The 19,145-nt window shown below is 37.0% G+C and overlaps 1 protein-coding gene across 1 annotated transcript; it reads right to left on the reverse strand.

Annotated features, from left to right (window-relative positions):
- Positions 1-8,114: 8,114 nt before the first annotated feature.
- On the reverse strand, positions 8,115-17,977 carry LOC129358541 (cytochrome c oxidase subunit NDUFA4). The gene is made up of 4 exons (XM_055027670.1): positions 17,722-17,977; positions 13,432-13,517; positions 10,505-10,568; positions 8,115-8,648 (listed from the first exon to the last, which is right to left on the reverse strand). The coding sequence occupies exons 1-4, from the start codon at positions 17,761-17,763 to the stop codon at positions 8,592-8,594; spliced, it is 249 nt and encodes an 82-aa protein (XP_054883645.1). The 5' UTR covers positions 17,764-17,977; the 3' UTR covers positions 8,115-8,591.
- Positions 17,978-19,145: the final 1,168 nt, after the last annotated feature.

Raw genomic sequence — 19,145 nt, forward strand, 5'->3', positions numbered from 1 at the left:
GTTATGTTGCAGCTCACTGTCAAAATGTCAGAGGAAAACTTTCCTTTGGGATTTCATGGCTGCGTTTTTTAGTTTTTCAATACCTTCTATTGACATCTTTGTGTCGCTGGTTTCAGGATTCACCTGTGCAATAAATAATTCGACTGTATTCCTGTGAATTTTGTTTTTCTGTCACCTTTGCCTGTCACATTTTTACCTGAGGCTTGTCTGCTACAAAGGATATATAATGTGGTTTTAGGATGCTTGAATTCCTGATTATCTGCTGCAATGTTTTGGCCACTGTTGCGATCGTAGGCAGGTTGCTGTTTGTTCAGGTTACTTTTTCTCATTTTAGTAGTGAGATGTGGGGAAGCATTTCCATTCGAGGTTGTTCTCCAGGGTTTGTTAATGAGAGCTGGCACAGGACTCGGTTCTTAATGGGCTTCTATGGTAGTCGGTTTTTGGCATGTGCAATGAAGCTTAAACTACTCATACAGGACTTATTTTAATGTTTTGTTTTCTTTGTCTGTTGAGGATTTTTTGTTATTACACCCAGTTGAGTAGTTTATGTAAAACGTGTATTAACCATGTGACAGCAAAACATTTTTAAGAACCTGAATTGCATTTATTTTGTGTTATATTTTCTGTGGTTAATAACCAATAAAAATCTCAAGATGCTTAGAGAATTTCAGGTCTTGGGGTCAATGGTAAGGTTCCATGTGGGTTAGAGTTTCATACTAAGTACCTGCATAAAAGTGAACCCAGTGTCAAATGGGTTTGCAGTTTTTGAGAACATACCAAATGGTGTGTTTTTAAAACCTTTTCATTTTAAAACAGTTACATATTTTCTGTCCCCCAACACTTGAATGCACCAGATCATTGCCCCAACAGCCCTATGAACACTCAGTTTGCTATTTTTTCACATGAAATTGAAAATAAGTTGGAAAAAGACACAGACCTTTGGCAATCTTGCAGCCAATATGCCAAAAACAGAAGAAAATAAAGCAAATGTTTTTTTGTAACTGAGATGCATTTGTGGGGCAGGAAATCCAAGGCTGGCATCTTGTGAAAACAGAAGTAAATAAAGTTTTCAGGACGACAGGCTGCCTGCGGAGAATACTTCGCTTTGGGGATTACGGGGCAGGAACGGCTGATCCTCTCTAACACAGTGGCTTGACTGCCAAATGAGACAGTTTCTGTGTGTATTCTTAGTCGCTCAAATTATTTTAATTCTGAAAGCATAAAATGAAGCAAACTAAATCAATATTGCTGGTTTAAAGATAACTATCAAGTGTCTTTAGCTCAAAATGATGGCAGTCATTTATACTTGTATACATACACACAATGTTGTCTTCTAATAAATTTAAAGTTCATCCCTCTTCAAAGTACCATAAAGATGATATGAGTGGCAGGAAGAAGATAGATTGTGTTCTGAATTGTTATGATTAAAAATTTATATATATATATATATATATATATATATATATATATATATATATCTGTGTGTGTTTTCCTGTTATCCTTGGAACCCTCCCATGGCTGCCATTTTGCCCAGTTTCTCTATTGTTGTTAAACCATGAACACTGACCTTGACTGAAATAAATGTGGTCTGCTTTTCCCTAGATGATTTTTTAAGCCGTTTTCTGATTGGATGAGTCATTGATGTGCTCTTAGGACAATTTTGTAGCCAGGGCCCCTCCTGGAAAAATTCACTTCTGTTTCGTGTTTCTCCATTTAGTGACGACACCCATTGTGTTTCCTTGGAGTCCCAAAGCCTCAGACAAATTGCTAAAGTGTTAAATGTCACTTTTTTCATTCAGGCATATAGTTTTTAGGATTTTATAATGCGTTTTTTTGTTTGTTTGTTTTATCTTATTTCATTTTGCCACACAGGGTTGTTTCAAGCTATTTCTTAATTCTAGCCATTAAATTCAAAGTCAACTTTAACCCCCTAAAGTTTGGTTAATCAGAGTACATTTATTATTCCCTAAGGGGAAGATTTGCCTTTGCTAAAAACATTTTTTTCTGACTTTAAAATGATTACAATCTGAAGCATTTAGGTTTGACCAAATAAATCAAAAACAGGCTAAATCTGAGGAAACACTTTATCCCTGCACTATATGAGGGTGTAATAAGACACTATAGTGTGTAAGTGACACTTGTTTGCCAACAAGTTGTTTTCTTCACTTAAGCTGATTTATATTAAAAACAGAGGCTTAAATTGTAAAATAATCTGGAACTGAATAATATATATATAAACAATATAAAAAAAAAACCTAACCTAAAATACAGTTAATTTCTGAAATTATTCTGGTTGCACATTTGAAGAGTATCATGATTTTGAAAATTGAACTAAAAAGCTAAATTATTTAATAGAGTATAATACCTGCTGCGGCTGGATAAAGAACATTAATTTCCACATTCTTTTAAAAATAACTACCTCTTGCTTGAGTCAAGGCTCTGATTGACAAGTTGCTTCTCAGCAGGAGGCCTTTGTCTGCTTCTCAGGCAAACCCACTCCTCTCTCAGCTTCTGCATTGAAAGCAAACAGTAGAACAGTGAAGCCCCAAAACACTCAGACTACACCTTTAAAATGACTTCGACATGTGATGCCATCGTTTTTGGTTCATATGAGTTACATGAGGCTTTCAAATTACATGTCTGATATTTTAGTTATATTAAAAACACAAAACATTATTATTAGTGTTTTACTGTTGTCAACTGAATCAGCAGCAGGTGGATAACACAGGGGTTAGGATTACTGCGTTCACATAACAACTCAAAGTGAAGCGATGCCCTCACACTCTCAGGACCACTTGTCTTTCATTAAGAGATAATTGCATAGCATTAGCGCGGCTTTAATATATAAATATGACTTGGAAAACCATTATGTTGAACAGACGTCTCTCCTGGTCTGTTTTCTTTAACCGGTCATATCAACTTCTGGCATATTTAATTATGACAGGTAATGAAGTGACAGAGATGCATCTATCCAACCTGTCTGTGCACTCAACTTATCCTTACACAGACATGACGGGCCGAAGACACATTTCTAATTAATTGCTGACAGTGTCATTTGTCCCTCTCCTCATTAAATAGATGTGATTTATTGTCCGATCAGCCACCGGGGGGATTTAATTTGATCATCTCTCCATTTGAGACTCTGCCTGCATGAATGTGTTTTTGTACAGCGGCAAAGGGCAGATCAGAGGGAGTTTTAGGCCTTTGATAGATGACCAACATTACAGGGAAATGTACCAGATGGGCGATACTGTCTACTATTATTACCATTACGACTGAGAAGTACTTTTTCATCGCACTTTCACGTTTATAAACCTATTCATTTTACCAAATGGTTTTAGAGTCTCCACTGCTAGAATATATCACCAAAGTTAGTTTATTTTTCATAAAATAATCATGGAAGTATTACCTGCTTTCAATATAGTGAATATATCAGTGGGAAGACAAACGTCAAAACTGGGATTGTATGCAATATGTTACGGAGATCAGTTGGCAAACTGTCAGTAAATAATTTAAGTGCATGTAGCAAAAGTGTTTTACTTCTACAATATGGCCGACCATTCATTCCTGTGGATGTGTGGATTATTTTATACATTTCTGAAGGTTTGTCAATGAGGCAAAATTCCTTTACGTCCGACAAAACTTGCACAGCATTTCAGAAAACAGCATGTCAACAATCAAGAATGTCGGTAGTGTGATTCCATTCTTTTGGTTACTTGGCTTAGCATCACTTTTTTTGTTTGTTTTTTTTTCCACACCTGCAGCCAGAGACTCTCTTTTTGTTCTACCACTGCCAAGCTGCAAACTCTTCTTGCTCCTGGATCAGTGGGGGAATCAAAACACCAGGCAGACAGTTCAGCAGAAATCTTTGTCCTGCTATCCATATGCTGCAAGCTATTTTCATGCCATTATTTTTGTGGACCTGCCTGTTGTTTCAGTCTCTTTGGGATGATATGATTCCTGTGGATTTTCTTTCATTTTGAGGTGAGTCATGCAGTTTTCTTTTCTTTGTATGTCTGTTTATAAATGGTCAACTTGCATTGTTGCATAACATTTGAAAAACTGCAGGTACACATTTGTTGTTGTTAAGCCAGGACCAAAAAAAAAAAACACTCCCCTTTGTCCAAGTAGTTTTATTTGACTTTGCTCCAACAACTTTATCAAAAGAGATTACAATTCTCCAGAATGGGGTTCAAGCTTTAAATGTCACCCCATTTTTGTTAATGAGGAATCTAAAACTAATAAGGCCTGTCCTGGTTTGTAGCATAAAGTTGTGGACAAACCCAGGATTGATGTTCCTGCTCTGGGAGAAAACGTTAAGTGATGAAAAGCTTCGCTATCTTGGCCAGATCAATGGATCTGCCCAAGGCCTCTCAACATCCACACACGAACGCTGCCACCGTCGCCTCCTGTTTTCAGGCATGTCCTATTTACTTATTTATTCAAACCCTCCTGCACTCACAACTTACTTCTTATCTTACCCATTAAAATTAATCCTCATCTAAAAATATCTACTCGCTCAGAGAGGATGGAACCAGGGTGGAGGTGGCCTTTATCAGTTTCCCTCCTGCCTCTCTCGTGTAGCGATGTGATGTCGTCTTCTGAGGAGAACATTTTAAGAAAATGCAGCATTTGTGGAACAACCTTTTTCAGACATTTCCCAATTTATTTCTCACAGATGTCTGATTGCAAGCTGTTTGAAATATACAATAGTTTTGGAAAGAAAATGGTTAACATTGTGATTAGGTCTATAGTAATTCACCCCCTATATTTCTTCAGTACAGGTGCTCTGAGTTGGAAAAACAATCAAACGTTATAATGAGAAGCTCTATATTAGATCAGTTTTTCCTAAAACAAAATACAATACTGTATGTAAGTGTACAAAAATAAATATTAAGACAAGTTGTGAAAGTAATATAGACTTAGAAAGCAGTGTTTCTATCTTGTGTGAATCTATTTTCAGAGCTATTCTGATCTTCCTTCCCAAACAGAGTACTACTGACTCAGTGTTCCTGTATTTAGCTGTATTTTCTTTAGAGAGCCATTGATATTACACTTTTTATATTTTTCATAAAACAAACTGCTGGTCCAGTGTTTCTGTTTGCTTTCTGTCCCCCCTAAAGCTTAGTGGTTCTGTTTCATAGTTCATCTTTTAAATGTTGATCAGCAGACAACTGGATCCGTTTCTTACTTTGTTTCATCAATTTGAATAAATCTGATTAATTTCAAATTAAAGCAGAATTAAGATCCATATAACTGCATAGAAACTTGATCTGTTTTTTGTTTTGTTTTTTAGATAAAATTAGCAGTGAATTGATGAAAACAACTTTGATCTGGTATTTATTTTTTATAAATACCAGATATCTGGAAAAATATTGAGAAATTACATTTGTTTTGTGGTTCAAGTGATGATACAAGATTCCAAAATGCCTTGGGTGCAAAAATGTTTCTCAAATAACATGAAAGTAGGCAAACTGTCCACTGTGACCCAACACAAAGTCCTGGACTTGACTGTAAAAAAAAACAAAGCAATAAAACGAAGTGCTAATTATAATCAGGAAGCTGGTGTGTTGAGCCTGAAGTGCTCTCTGTACCGTTTTACATTAGCAGAAGCAACACAATCACAGTTACCAGTGTAGCTGTTCAGGCAGGATAACTGTAGAGTGTGTGACCTTGCTATTATGCCCTGGTGTGATGCTTTGGCGTGGCTGATTACCTGTCAGCAGGTTTTCTGTATCTGACATAAGCGAATACACACACCTACACATACACACACAATAACAGACCGTACCCACTGGGCAGGTCACTACGCTGTTGGATGAAGCATATTGCTGTTAAAAAAGTGCACACACAGACACACATGGAGCCCTAAATGGGCCCATGCAGGGTCTGGAACATAGATTGTCTATAAAGCAGTGTATTAGCAGAGCCCAGGGGCCTGACATTGAGACAAGTTTGTGTGTCATTAGGGAAGGATTTTATGTTGTCTGCTGTCTACTGATGCTAACCGATGCTAAGGAGCACACAAACGAGCTCGCACAGACAAAACTTCATCATCCACTGATTCCTCCAGGAGGGGAGAATTATGCTACCAGGAGACACATATTTGCAGAAAGTACCGATTCATTTCTCTTACTCAGTTCCAGATTGAAAATGATATTTTATGCTCAGCATCTGAAATCGTCTAAAAATGTTCTCTGACCCACACAAGCCTTCTCCTCTCATGATTGATTTCTATTTTGGTCCTTTTTATCTGCAACTTCACATCTCAGCATGCATGCATGTGTGACTTACTTATCCCAGCAGTGCTGGATTTGTGAAGTGATTAGCTGAGTAAATAATGTTTTATTCTGAAAATTATAAGCAATCCTCTGAGCTCAGTAGAGCATAGTCTGTTACAGAAGTTAGCTAAGCAGCTGTGCTTTGCTTTTTGTTCATTTCCCAAAGTTAATTTGCAGATAAAATGTTTTCCTACCTTGAACCTTAACTCAAGGTTCAAGGTAACGTTCTCTTGCGAAGGTGTTGCAGTATTAGCACATTCCCCACCACCACCAGACAACCTAATTGTCAATCTCATTTTCATTTAAAGTGGAAACCCAGATGTCTACATCCACAGCAACACTGATTCTGGGGGATCCCAAGGTGTTCCCAGGCTAGAGGGGATGTATTGCTTATTTAATTACTTTTTCTAAGAGGGAAGGGTCAACACAGAAAGACAGAATCAAGCATATAATTTATAGAAAGAGAGCATAAATTCATACTTTAGATGTTGGCTCCTTCCAGAAAGGTGTCACAGCTAAACTGAGACGCCAGACCAGGTGTCACTTTTATGCATCGGGAAAAACAGAGAAAGAGAGCATAAAGTTAATGGCAGCAATAGCTGCAGACAATGCAGAAATGGCGCATAGTCGGCAAAAATAGCAAAGTGAGGAACAGTGTCCAGTATGTCCAGCAGTGGTCAAGGCCCATTACATCATAACTACCGGGAATCTAGTTATCAAAAGAAAAGTTTTAATCAGTTGTAAAAGTAGACAGGGTGTCTGAGACCCTCAAGAGTCGGATAACTGAAAGATCTGTCTCCCATTCTAGAAACAACTGCTGTGTCTTGTGAGATAGATTCAGAAATTCACCAAAGGCCCATAAAAACTTGATTGAAGGGTTTATTTTTGCTCTCTTAGATGTTTGAAGCCATGATTAAAGAAAAAAAAAAGAAAGAATGATTGATCACCTGATTCATTCAACTCATTTTTCTTTTCTTTGAACACAAAATCAAAATTTGTGCATAATGATGCAGAGAAACTTCTTTGCCTGTATTCTCTGAAAATAGTCAGAATATAAACCAAATGTGCCATAATGTGAGCAGTTTACTTTCCTCTTTTATTATTTAATGGTAAATGTATAAAAAGGATCAGACGTTTCGTTTGGGTTTATTCTGATATGTTTGTAGAGCCGGTGCTGCATTTGCTCAGGTCACAGTTTTCCATGCAGCGGTCCCGAGTTCAAATCCCGTCCCCGGGCGTTCACCGCGTCTTTCTCTGTCCTACTTCCTTTCATATTTTTATTTATTCAAATGAGAATTTTATTTAAAATTTACAAGTAAAATAGTTTTTTTTATTCTTTTATATTGAAACTAAAAAAAGCAAGTCAAATTATTTCTTAATAATCAATTAAAACATCTTTAATGGCATTACATTGAACATTGCCTTAGTTGAATCTTGAGCAGGTTTTTGCATGTTTCAACTGGTGTTTTATTTAGTAATGAGCTCCAAATGTTTGAGGTTGGAGAGGCTCCTCGCCATAACCCTAATCCTTCGCTCTTGTCACAGATACTTTCAGTTTGAAGTCTGACTGGGAAACACCAGAGCAATAATATTGTTCAGAAGAAACATGTTGGTAAAATTAAAAGATCAGTTTAAACAAACATCTGCTAGGGGGAATAAATAATTTTGGACTTATGTCTGTATGAACCCAAATTGGCCACAAATTCTAATTCATTTCCGATCATTTGCTCCTTTCAGTGCGAGAAAGTCCTGCTGCTCAAAATTTGAACACGCTACCAATGTAACTGACTTCATCATAAGCTGAATACTAAAGAAATGATTAAATGGACAAGACAGAGGAAATAATATGTTTTAATCAAACTAGCATGAAACTGTCTGATAGAGCGTATGTTTAATAGTCAGGAGTAGTCACTGAAAATTCTTGGTTATTAATGCTAAATGGTGAACTAAACACTATAAATACGACAAGCAACATAATTAAGCAAACATACATTGAATTTATTTAGATTTTAAAAAATAATTCTCTTTGTAAATGAAATGTGCAGAACTCTTGATGTAAAGGGAAAGCTTGTTAAAGCACGGATCATTTTATGCCATCATCTGATCAGTTGAATGTTACAAGATAAAGCTGATCACTCTAAAATTCGAACCATCTTTTAATGTTTTTCTTCTTTGTATTATTTTCTCAGAGTTGACATTGCAGAGGTACACACAAGGTTACATGAGCATACAGTTTTACATAAGGTGAGGTGACAGCTGTAATCGGAGGTCCTCCTGAACGTGGTGCCCCTGAACATGCCTGGAGGACCTTTAGAAGTCGGGTCTGTCCTTCTTCAGGCTCTTGTAGTCTGTGTTGATGGCAACAAACTGTGGAGGGAAGGTGGAATACATTTAAATCTGCTTTGCTTAAATTAAATTAATCAGCGCTGTCTTCAGCGGGGCTGAAGAGGGGCTTCAAAATTGTACAAACATGCTCGCACAAACATGATTTACAATGATTTTTGTCATTTTTCTCCTCCAGATTCTCAGGAGAGATTACAGTCATTTAAAAATAAAAGACTTGCTTTTTTATTGCACGGGTTATTTTTGCTACATGTACTTTTTATGATCAATTTAACAGTTAAAGCTTCTCCCCTTTCTTCACTTTCACTCCCCCATCCTCATTATGATTATTGTTTGGACATTGGTGGAATTTCAATGCACGACCTTTGACTTGCTAGTGAGAATTAAACATGTTTCGTCGGGACTTTTCGTCTGCAGTAACTTTTATTCCTCTGACTTTACAAATCTTCAGAAAGTTATCTTTCCTCTAAAATCACATCATTTACATCAGTGCAAATCAAATGGTTGATTTCTTCGTATTGAGTAAATAAAGTGTTCATTTGTTTCTTCTGATACGCCTTTCCTTGCAAATGCGTATCAGAAGAAACCTCATTGTGTTGTAAGGGACAAAAATATGACAAGCACCTCAGCCTCATGCACTTTGTAGTATGTCTCAATTTTAAATAGCAAATTTCAATTAGATGGGCAAGACTTAATAAACCAGTGATGATTGAGAAGTGGGACAAAATGGGTTTAAATTTTCCCACATTTGTTCTAGTTATTCCTCAAGCTTCTGTACACAAATATGACAAATAATGGTTTGGAAATGTAAAGATGCTAAGGTACAGGCTCCCAGTTGCAATTTTTTTTTATATATAAAATTTTTAATGGACCTGACCCAGAACTTTGTCATCGCCATCTGACAAAATAAATATAAAATTATTTTTTAAAGATCCTATTGGTGATATTTTTACTCAGTTTTACAGACAAACGTTTCAAGAAATATTATTTGAAATAAAAAAGCAACATAAAGTTCATCTGAAGGAGTTGATGCAGAACTGAAGGTGGTGACAAACAAGTGACTAAAAAGAAATACTTGATACATGTGAAGAAATGTCATTTATGTAAAAGACATTGAAAAGAACTATTTGCATGTTTAAGTGAGATTTGTCAACATTATCACTGAAAGAGTCACACTGTCAGTTAAAAACTGACGGAGTTCATGAAATGCCAAACGACCTCAATTTACATGATGCTAGTCTGATCATCAGGTCTGTGAAATCTTTACAGTATACTAAACAAAACACTATAGAATAACATAAGCTAACTGGAGCTGCTTAGCCCTGTTGGCAAAGGAAGAAAAAGAAAGAGGTCAGAGTTCTGGTCCAGGACAAGAGATTTTAAAGACACTATCCACAATATTTAATATAAAAAATATTCAGCAAACACCAGAAAAATATTCATTGTTGTGGTGACATGGCCCAGGTTAGTGTAGTCAGATATTTGAAAAAATTATATTTTGTGTATATTTTATTTCAATTGTGTGCTTTATCCATAGGACCTGTTATGTCCCTCTTTTCAAGAATCACTGAAACACATATCTCAAACATCACTGTGTGCTTTAAGCATGTGACACTGAAGCATACTTAATATGAGAGATATCAATATTTCTGCAGTCACCACATGCTCATCCAGGAGCTGAAAGCTGCAAATAAGTGACAGTCTGCTGTTTTGCTTACATAGAAAACCTTTTCAATCATTATTAATAATAAACTGAACTTACAATACGCTTAGGGTGTTTGCTAGATTTTCTTTGACTCAGAGAAGCAGTGGTGGTTTTGTCAAGATTATAATTCTGTGAAGAGGAAGGCAGCTGTAAATTATGAGATGGGAATTGTCACCTTGTACTGATAGGTCGGATCGAGCTTGTTCCAGGGCTCAGGGTTGTTCTTTTTGTCCCAGAAGCTGCAAACGTGGAACGATCCACAGAAAGAGAAGAAGGGAGAACAAAATATGAATATAAGAGGAAATAAAAGAATGAGTGCAGAATAACTTGGGGCAGAATTACAGGATGTCAAATAATGTAACAAATAAGAAATAAAAAGGAAGGAGAAGAATGACGGAGGCAAAACGAAACTCACAAACTAAAGGGAGACAAAAGTCAGGAGAGGAAAAAGTGATTATGAGATGAAGTCAGCCCAGTGAATTGGCAGTCCTTTCCCTGTTCATTAACCAAAGTCTGGATTTCACAGCACTCCAGAGCGACAGTCCATTCCTCCACTTCCCCCTCCAGCAGCACATTACGGCGCCAAAGCACAAACAAATGGGGATGGCAGAAGGAGCGCGTCTGTCCCCCTGTGTGTCCATTACAACAAACACTGGGCAGCCTGCGAGGGAGGCAGCCACTGACCATAGCACTCATCACCAGCTGGTGATGAGGTCAGGCTTTATGGCTGACCCTCAGAACAAGAGGTTCTGTGTGGCATGAAATGGGACGTTGTCTATCTACATTTACTCTACGTGAGTGGTCACAGAGTTCGCTGCCTTGGTGGGGCTCTGGTAGACAAAATTCAATGTTTTTTTATTATTTTTTTGTCTGTACGACTTGCTCATCACTCCATTTTAAAAAAGATAATTCATGATTTGGTTTTGAAGAGGCTCTGTTTGAAGGATCATACTTATTTAATCTCTTAACCCGAGGAGATAAGCAACTATGGGATAAAATGTCTACCGTAATACTATAAAAAAAAATCTGTTGTTTATACAAATTCACAATTTGTAAATCTTTAAACTACTTTGATGTTTACAGTGAGTAGTTGACTCACAGTAGAGGTTTATTGTTTGCAAAAAGCCAGGTGCCAATATTTTCCTGTGTAAAACACTTCAGTGTTTCCACACACACCTGTTGTTCGTGCAAGATGTTTTTTATTTGTACTTTATTTTTATCTTTGAGTAATATAGTGATCCTGCTAAATTCACCATGCAAAAAACTAGTTGTTATATAGACTGTTTGTCTTAACGGTATTGTGTGAATAGATGGCACTTGGCAAAAATCCAAAGACTTACTTTTAAAATTCAGACACTAATTGTTGCTTTTTTTTTGTTTTGTTTAACTTCAGTTTTCTTGCAGCTAAAATCATCTAAAGTTCTTTTGATTCATTGACTTCACCTGCACCCTCTGCAGGTGCAGGTGACGTTGATGCATACTTAATATGCGGAAGGTGTTTTAAACACCAGAGCAGGTGCATGCACATGTAGTATAAAAAAAGTCAGCGCAGTTCCAAAAGCTTCACTTTTTGTTTTAGAAGAAGAATGTGACGTACTCATAGTCTAATTAAAATGATCATATTTCCAGCCATTTATTTTGAATCTTGTGTGTCGACATTTGATCATCAAAAACATGGACACACTCGCTAAAAAAAACCTCACTGTGTTCATCATAGTGTAAAAAGAAGAAAATTGAAAAAAAAAATGATAAAACTTTTTCTTCAAAACCATAATCCATTGCCACTGGACATTTGTGTAATAGGTCTACTGCCAGATGGGGGAGACAAAATTTCTGCTTAGTCTAAGCAGCTCTTTGTGGATGATGAGCTCAGCTCTGGGTGTGTTTTGCTGAAGAGGCTTTTCGTTCACTTTCTTTAATGACTGCATAACATTTGGACCTAGATTCTGCTAACTTTAGCAGAATCTATCCTTCCATTTTATTTTAGGTAAACTTGAATCCTGTGTTATTAGTTACTTCATAATCCCTAAGTAGAACATTACCACCCCCATGCTTTTGAGTTGGCAACTTTGCTAATCTATTAATTTTCTTTTTCTTTTTTACATAGCATGTGTTTAGTAATGGTGGCCAAAGAGCTCCATACTCCTCCTCTGACCTACCCAGATGTTGCTGTGCACACTTCACTTGCTTTTATGAGAAAGTCGGTCAGCTTTCCCTCTTGTGATTATTTAATGTTGATTGTCTGCGTCAGTGCAGCAGGGAGGAGCAGTGCAGCGCTCCACTTTTGTTGGGTAAATCCTCAACAGTAGCTTTACAGCTCTAAGCAAGGAGCATAATATTACAACTTCATGACTTAATACAACAAGTACAACCCCCTCAACATTTATACACACCTGTGGTAAAGTATTTTAAAATGTAAAATAAAATAAAAATAACTAAATACTAAATTCACAGTTTTACTGTAGGAGCACAAAGTAATTTTTTATATTAAATAACCTAAAAAGTTTAATATATGAAACTTGTTTTTGGTCAAAATTACAGATGACACTTGAAACTCATGTCAGTACTTACAAAGTAGACCTGACACACATTTTAAAATGTGCTTTACTTTTCAATTTTCCAAGAATTTTAATAATCCATGACTTCCTTTTCCTGCTGATATGAATAATGTGATTCTGAGACATCCTAATCTCAGCCCTTCTTTGAGATGGGAAAGATTAGAAAATATGCTATTCAAGTTAGGAAGCTCTTTTGAGGTCAATATATACAAGCTACTTCTCATAGCACTGTTGGTAAAAATGTTGTAAAGGGTTAATAGAGGAGAGATGATGTGATGACTTCCTGCAGGCGGAGTTTCAGAAAGACCAGGTTTTCAAGAGATAGAGGCGCAATTTCAAGTCTTTATATAACTACTTCAAATTTTTTCAGTCATATTTGATACCAATAGCATTTTTACAACAACTGAAGTTAACGCAGTTATTTCATTGTGCTATAAAATGACACTATGTGGCTGAAGAACACACAATACTGTCCCATCAAAGTTTGTGGTTGTTTGGAGACAAACGGCAGCAGAAGTAAATTCACTAAACCAGGCAGTCTTACGTGACATGGGGCCCTCTTGCCAGACGGATGAGGTAGAGTGTGGCCCCTGAGATGCCCAGAGTCATGAAGAAAAACTGAGGGATTAACTAAAGGCAGGGGAGAAAGGACAAATTAGTCTCAGACCACTATGATACATGTCATAAGTACATTGCATCCCGTCACTCCATTGGCTATATGAACATGCATTTGTGTGGAACCCACACACACGTACACACGCCTACACACGCACGCATACAGGTAGTTATTATCATTCTTCTTTCACCTCTCTGTGCCCTTTTGCATATGCATGAAGCTCAGGCCATGTGCGAGGTTGCTCACTGTCAGCACGGGTTGAAAAGGCAAGGACACTAAAGAAGCAAGAACCATCATCTGTACGTGTGTCTGCGGGTGTGTGTGTGCGTGTGTGTGTTTGTGTGTGTTTGCAGCAGATTTTCTTCCTATAACACTATAGCTGTCAGATTGAGCAAAACACACACTTTCACACAAACTCAGTAAATTTAGACACTACTGTCAGCAAATGTGTGTGCAGAGGTTCTGACTGGTGACTCAGATGGGAATTAAAATAAAAAAGCATGTTAAAGGGACAGGAGGATTATGTGATTTGTCATCTTAAACACCTAAGCTTAGGTGAGAGAAACCTTAAACCGCGCTGCATCTATTTGTCGACACTTAACTGCCTTATATTTCTTGCCTGTTTTTACCATGCACGAATCAGAGGGAGAGCCACACCGCTGGCGAACATCTGTTTGCGGCACACACAGATCTAGTCAAGCTGTAGAGAGCTGACAGTTTGATCAGGTTGAACTGAAGGATGTCTCTACTCAGCTGCATCCAGACATCTGTCCTCCGCTAAATGTAATGCCACTCGCCTAGTTGTTGATTAGAAAGATGTCTAATGATAAAACTTTAATTCTTAACAACATTGAAACTTCTGGTGGATACAGCAGTATTCCCTCAGGTACACAGAACCACAAAGGACTTCTAGAGAAAACGCTACTCCCATAAAGGAAGGAGCATGCTATAAATCTTTTCATGAATAAATCCAACTGTTTACTGTTTGGCTTAATCCATTTCACAATGTTACCTCTACTCCTATTCAAAGATTAAAACCTTTCCCTTAGCCCCATGTTCATAACTGTGAGGGCTGCAGGTTAAAATACACTATGTTACCAAATGATTTCGCTTGTATGTCTCAACACACAGATAAGCTTGAGTAATATCCCCTGTTAATCCATAGGGTTTAGCATCAAGTTGGCCCAGCCTTTTCCACTAAAACAGCTTACACTCTTTGGGAATTTCTTCCACAAGGTTTAGAAATGTTCTTCCAGAAGAGCATTTATGAGGTCAGACACTAGTGTCAGACAAGAAGGCCTGGATCTCAGTGTCTGCTCTAATATATCCCTGAGGTGTTCTGCTAGGTTGAGGTTAGGACTTTGTGCAGGCCAGTCAATTTCTTTCACAACAAACTTGCTCATTTATGTGTTTCCGGACCTCGACTTTTGTATTGTAGCCAGTCAGGATGGAACAGGAAAGCTATCTCCACACTGTTCCCATGCTGAGCATTTACTTTCACTGGAACTAAGGAGCTGAGTCTTGCAAAACATCTATTGGATTACCAGAAAGAGATGCATGATTTGTGGCTCCAAAGAAAATCTCTCCTCTGCTATAAAATTCAATCAGTGCTTCTCAACACTGCATCTGATGCAGGAACAAATACTACATTTTATCAAGTGCCATCATCAATACACATCATATAATATGTTGGTCAATGTTCTAATTATAATAGTTCAAAAGTAAATCTAAACAGTTGTGTTTTTAGTCTTGATTTAAAGGAACTCTGTGTTTTTTCACAGGGACTGCAGCTTTATGTCTGAACAGCTGTGGGATTGATTGGAACATTTAAATTCAATGGTTTGGTTGCTTGAATGAATCTCTTTTTAATAAAGAGCATCGTCCTGTAAGAGACAGCCCACCAAGATACAATGGGTCATAAATAATCTCACATTCTCTCAGTTTAAAGTAGGAAGCTAGCTGTTTCAAAACGTTTTGGTAATCGTGCAAACTAACAATTAGTTCCCTTTTATTATGACCATGAATGTCATATTAAATTTGGGATTGTGTTGGTGTCTACATAAAATCACGATTTTAAGTAGACATTTATGGAATAAATATTTTTTCCATAATGTTATAACAGATTATGGAATAAACAGCTATGAAGTGGTGCACAAGTTTAAATTTATTAAAATAAATTTTAGAATGGATTTCCTATGATCCATAAAGAAATTGCTATTAAATAGCTCCAATTTAGTAAATTTGAATTTAGTAAATTGAATTAAACTAAAGTAGCTCAATTTAGTTTACATTGCGCTAAACTAGACTAAAGTTTAGCTCAATTTACTAAACAGAGCATAACTTAATTTTCTAACTGAAACACATAATACAGATTAACATAGAATGATGCTTTTTAGCTTTTATTTCTGTTATTTATTATGATTTTCCACTTACAGCCATTAAATACTTGGATGATCAAGGCAACACAATTATTTTGTTTTCAAAAAGTACTTTTAATCAAACATCATCACGTGCAAACTATGTTGAGATATTTTAGCTCTAAGTTGATTTTTAGAAAGTAATTTAAGAAACTCATTGTAAGCTTGATTTATCCACTTCAAAACATGTTCAGGAGCATATTTGAAATCCATCCATCATTAGTTTGTCGATACTCACTATCCATCCTTCCATCATCCATCTCTAAATTCATTTATCACCGTTATGAGTCTTCCAGCACACTGGTTGTTAGGTTGAGCGTCTACCTTTCATATGCAACACTTATTACTACTGTGGACCATCTGAGGACCTGATGTTCCAGCTTGTATTTGCTCTCCTCCATACGTTTGCTGCCTTTTGCTTTATAGATTGTCTTCATTCTACATTCTCTGTCTGCCCATTTGCTTTTTTGCCCATCCACATGTCATCCATCCATCAGTTTGTCCACTGATTTATCATCTGTAATCCATCTGTCTGTCCATAAGCCATTCATCTCCTCACAGTTCAAGCTATTCCAGATTTCATGTTTAAACACTCCTCTCATTGAAACTATCTGCAGAAAATTCAAAGACAATTTCTTATGTATGCAAAATGTACTTTAAGATGATAAATCTGAAACTACCACGTACAAAAGTATTTTATTTTATCATTAAATTCTGTATGGGAAACCTTACTTTCAGTGTAAAGCATCTCTGCAGACTCTATGACCTTGGAAATTGGTTCATAGAGCACACACACACGCACACTATGCACTGAGTGCAGAAGCATCAGCTCTGTCATCACCAGAGTAAACACAAGCAGCAAACACACACACACACACACACACACACACACACAGAAGCAGGTCACCTTTGATCTGACACATACACACAAACAAGGAGCAAATAATGAAGACATGCTCGTGTATAGGAAGTCATCTACTGCATGGTTCTGATATCTTCACACTGAGCCACAAACTGAGAGGTTCACCTTTCACCATCCAGCCTGACCAATATAGGAAGTGTTTTATACTCGCAGGGGTTCGATACTGTTGCTGCCCTTATTACTTTTCTGGTGTACTGCCAAGCCAGCCCTGTCAGTCCATGAATTTGGGTCACCCTCAGTATAGCTCTGAGGCAACAGAGGGGAAAAAAAAAACAAGTGCACACAGCTTGTGTTGTCCTTTCTTCTTTTTATTTATTAAGATAGTAAAGCAAATTAAGAAGCTAGGGAAATTATGTGCTGTCACAGTGCTGGTTTCAAACATTTGAATGTTATTTAGGAACTCACACTCGAAGGTCTTTTAAGTTTCCAGAGTATCTGGAGCTTTCAGCTGAAGAGTTCACCTTTTTTCTGTGTTGGGTGTATTGTATTTTTTTATTTTTTTTAATTCTCATTAATAGGTGTTTTCATGGCAAAAAACTGTTGGAGAACTGGATTTTGTTTGTCTTTGGCAACACCTCTAGCTCTTACATTTTGTAGTTTTCTTTGTCATATTTGCCTCATATTGTATTTCAAACATTCTATGTAAAGCATTGTTATCTGTGTTATATCTTTGTTGCATATTGTTTTTCTAAAAAAAAAATGTTACAAATAAATTAAAGAAACTTGTGCATAAAAAATTATGCATCCAATCTATACTGCTTGTCTGTACTTCTTGCATTTATCCAATAGTTTAAAATGTTTTTTAATCCTTACAATTGTGTCTAGACTCATTTCTCAAAAAGAATTAAGGTTCAACAAATAACATGTAATCCAACCTACCCCTGGATGTTTCTTCGCATGCTGAATCATGTCCTTAATCATCTTTATTATTCCTCTGAAAACGTGTCCTCCTTAATAAAAGCCAAACCACATAAAACGAGGAACCAGCTGTTAGTCACTAACTGATGACTGTATCCATATGAGATAATGTCTCTGTGCGGATTTATTGAAATAGTTTTTTGTTGGCTGACGTACAGTTTGTCCCCCAGAGCAGTGAGACCTGCTGCCAGTCTCCCAGTCGTCCTGCCTCCCTCTCGTATAAGAGAGAGGGTCAGAGGTGACAGGGAGACAGAGGCAGAGACATAAGTCCTAATCCTCACTCTACGTTTATACTGAAGCTCATCAAGTGCTCTGTGTCCTAAACTTTTTCTTCTTTGGTACTGAAACAAGTGCAGAACAGTTTGTTATTGTTAACCAGCCTCTTTTTGTATGTATTAGAACTTTGAAATCATACCTCTGGAGACGCTGGATTCTGCTCTTTTTTTGCAGTGCATCATGCCAACTCTAAGGAGGAGTTACACCAACAGCCAGCATGTCCCTTGAGTCCAGACCTTTGTCGTGAGCATGGTAATGGCAATTGATTAGTCAATGGTGCTGCACTTGCAGACTTTAAAGGTTCCTTTACAACACTCTGCAATCTAATGAACCTCATGTAATTAATACCTTAATGCTATGCAGGGTAAATTGCACAACCTACTGCTGATCTTTACTTAAGCTAACTGTGGTCAGATCATTTATCATGCTTATGTTAAGAGTGCAGAGTCACTGTACTTTATTTGCCTCATATCATCATGAATTTATGTTAATTTACAACCAAAATCTTTCCTCCCATAAAAGTGTTGGTTGTAATGAGACAGCTGGTCTGTCACATACAAATTAGATTATATATGACTGATCAACATAAAGTAGTTTTTTGATGAAAGTTTTTCATCAAGAAGTTCATGGTAACTTTGGTCCCTCTGTCAGCAGAAATATTGTCAGGAAGACCGCGAGTATTTAAAAAAAACTTTGTAGTTTTCCCCAAGCCAAACAGGGAATCAAACTGTTTGGGCTGCATAAAAATATGTGGAAGAAAACTACAACTCCACATTAGTGTGAATACCAAACAATCTCCAGTGTGAAACATGGTGGTGATGTAAATGCCACCATGTGGTCAGATGATGAGATTATGGGTGGAGCTAAATATAGAGCAACTCCACATGAAATCCTGTTAGAGGCTGCAGAATACTTTACCTTCACCTTCTAGCAGGACAGTTCAGTTCAGTTGAACTGGTATTTAAATTGCTATATAATTGGTGATTTACATGCCACCAATTCGCAACAAATGTTGTCTTGAGATACTATGCAAACAGGTCAATTGAATTCTATCATACAATGATCCTAATTAATCCTGGTTATCAAACAGGGCATTATGTTTAGCTCAT

The sequence above is a fragment of the Poeciliopsis prolifica genome, unplaced genomic scaffold (genome assembly GCF_027474105.1).
Source record: "Poeciliopsis prolifica strain line A6 unplaced genomic scaffold, Auburn_PproV2 SCAFFOLD003, whole genome shotgun sequence".
Classification (NCBI taxonomy): Eukaryota; Metazoa; Chordata; class Actinopteri; order Cyprinodontiformes; family Poeciliidae; genus Poeciliopsis; species Poeciliopsis prolifica.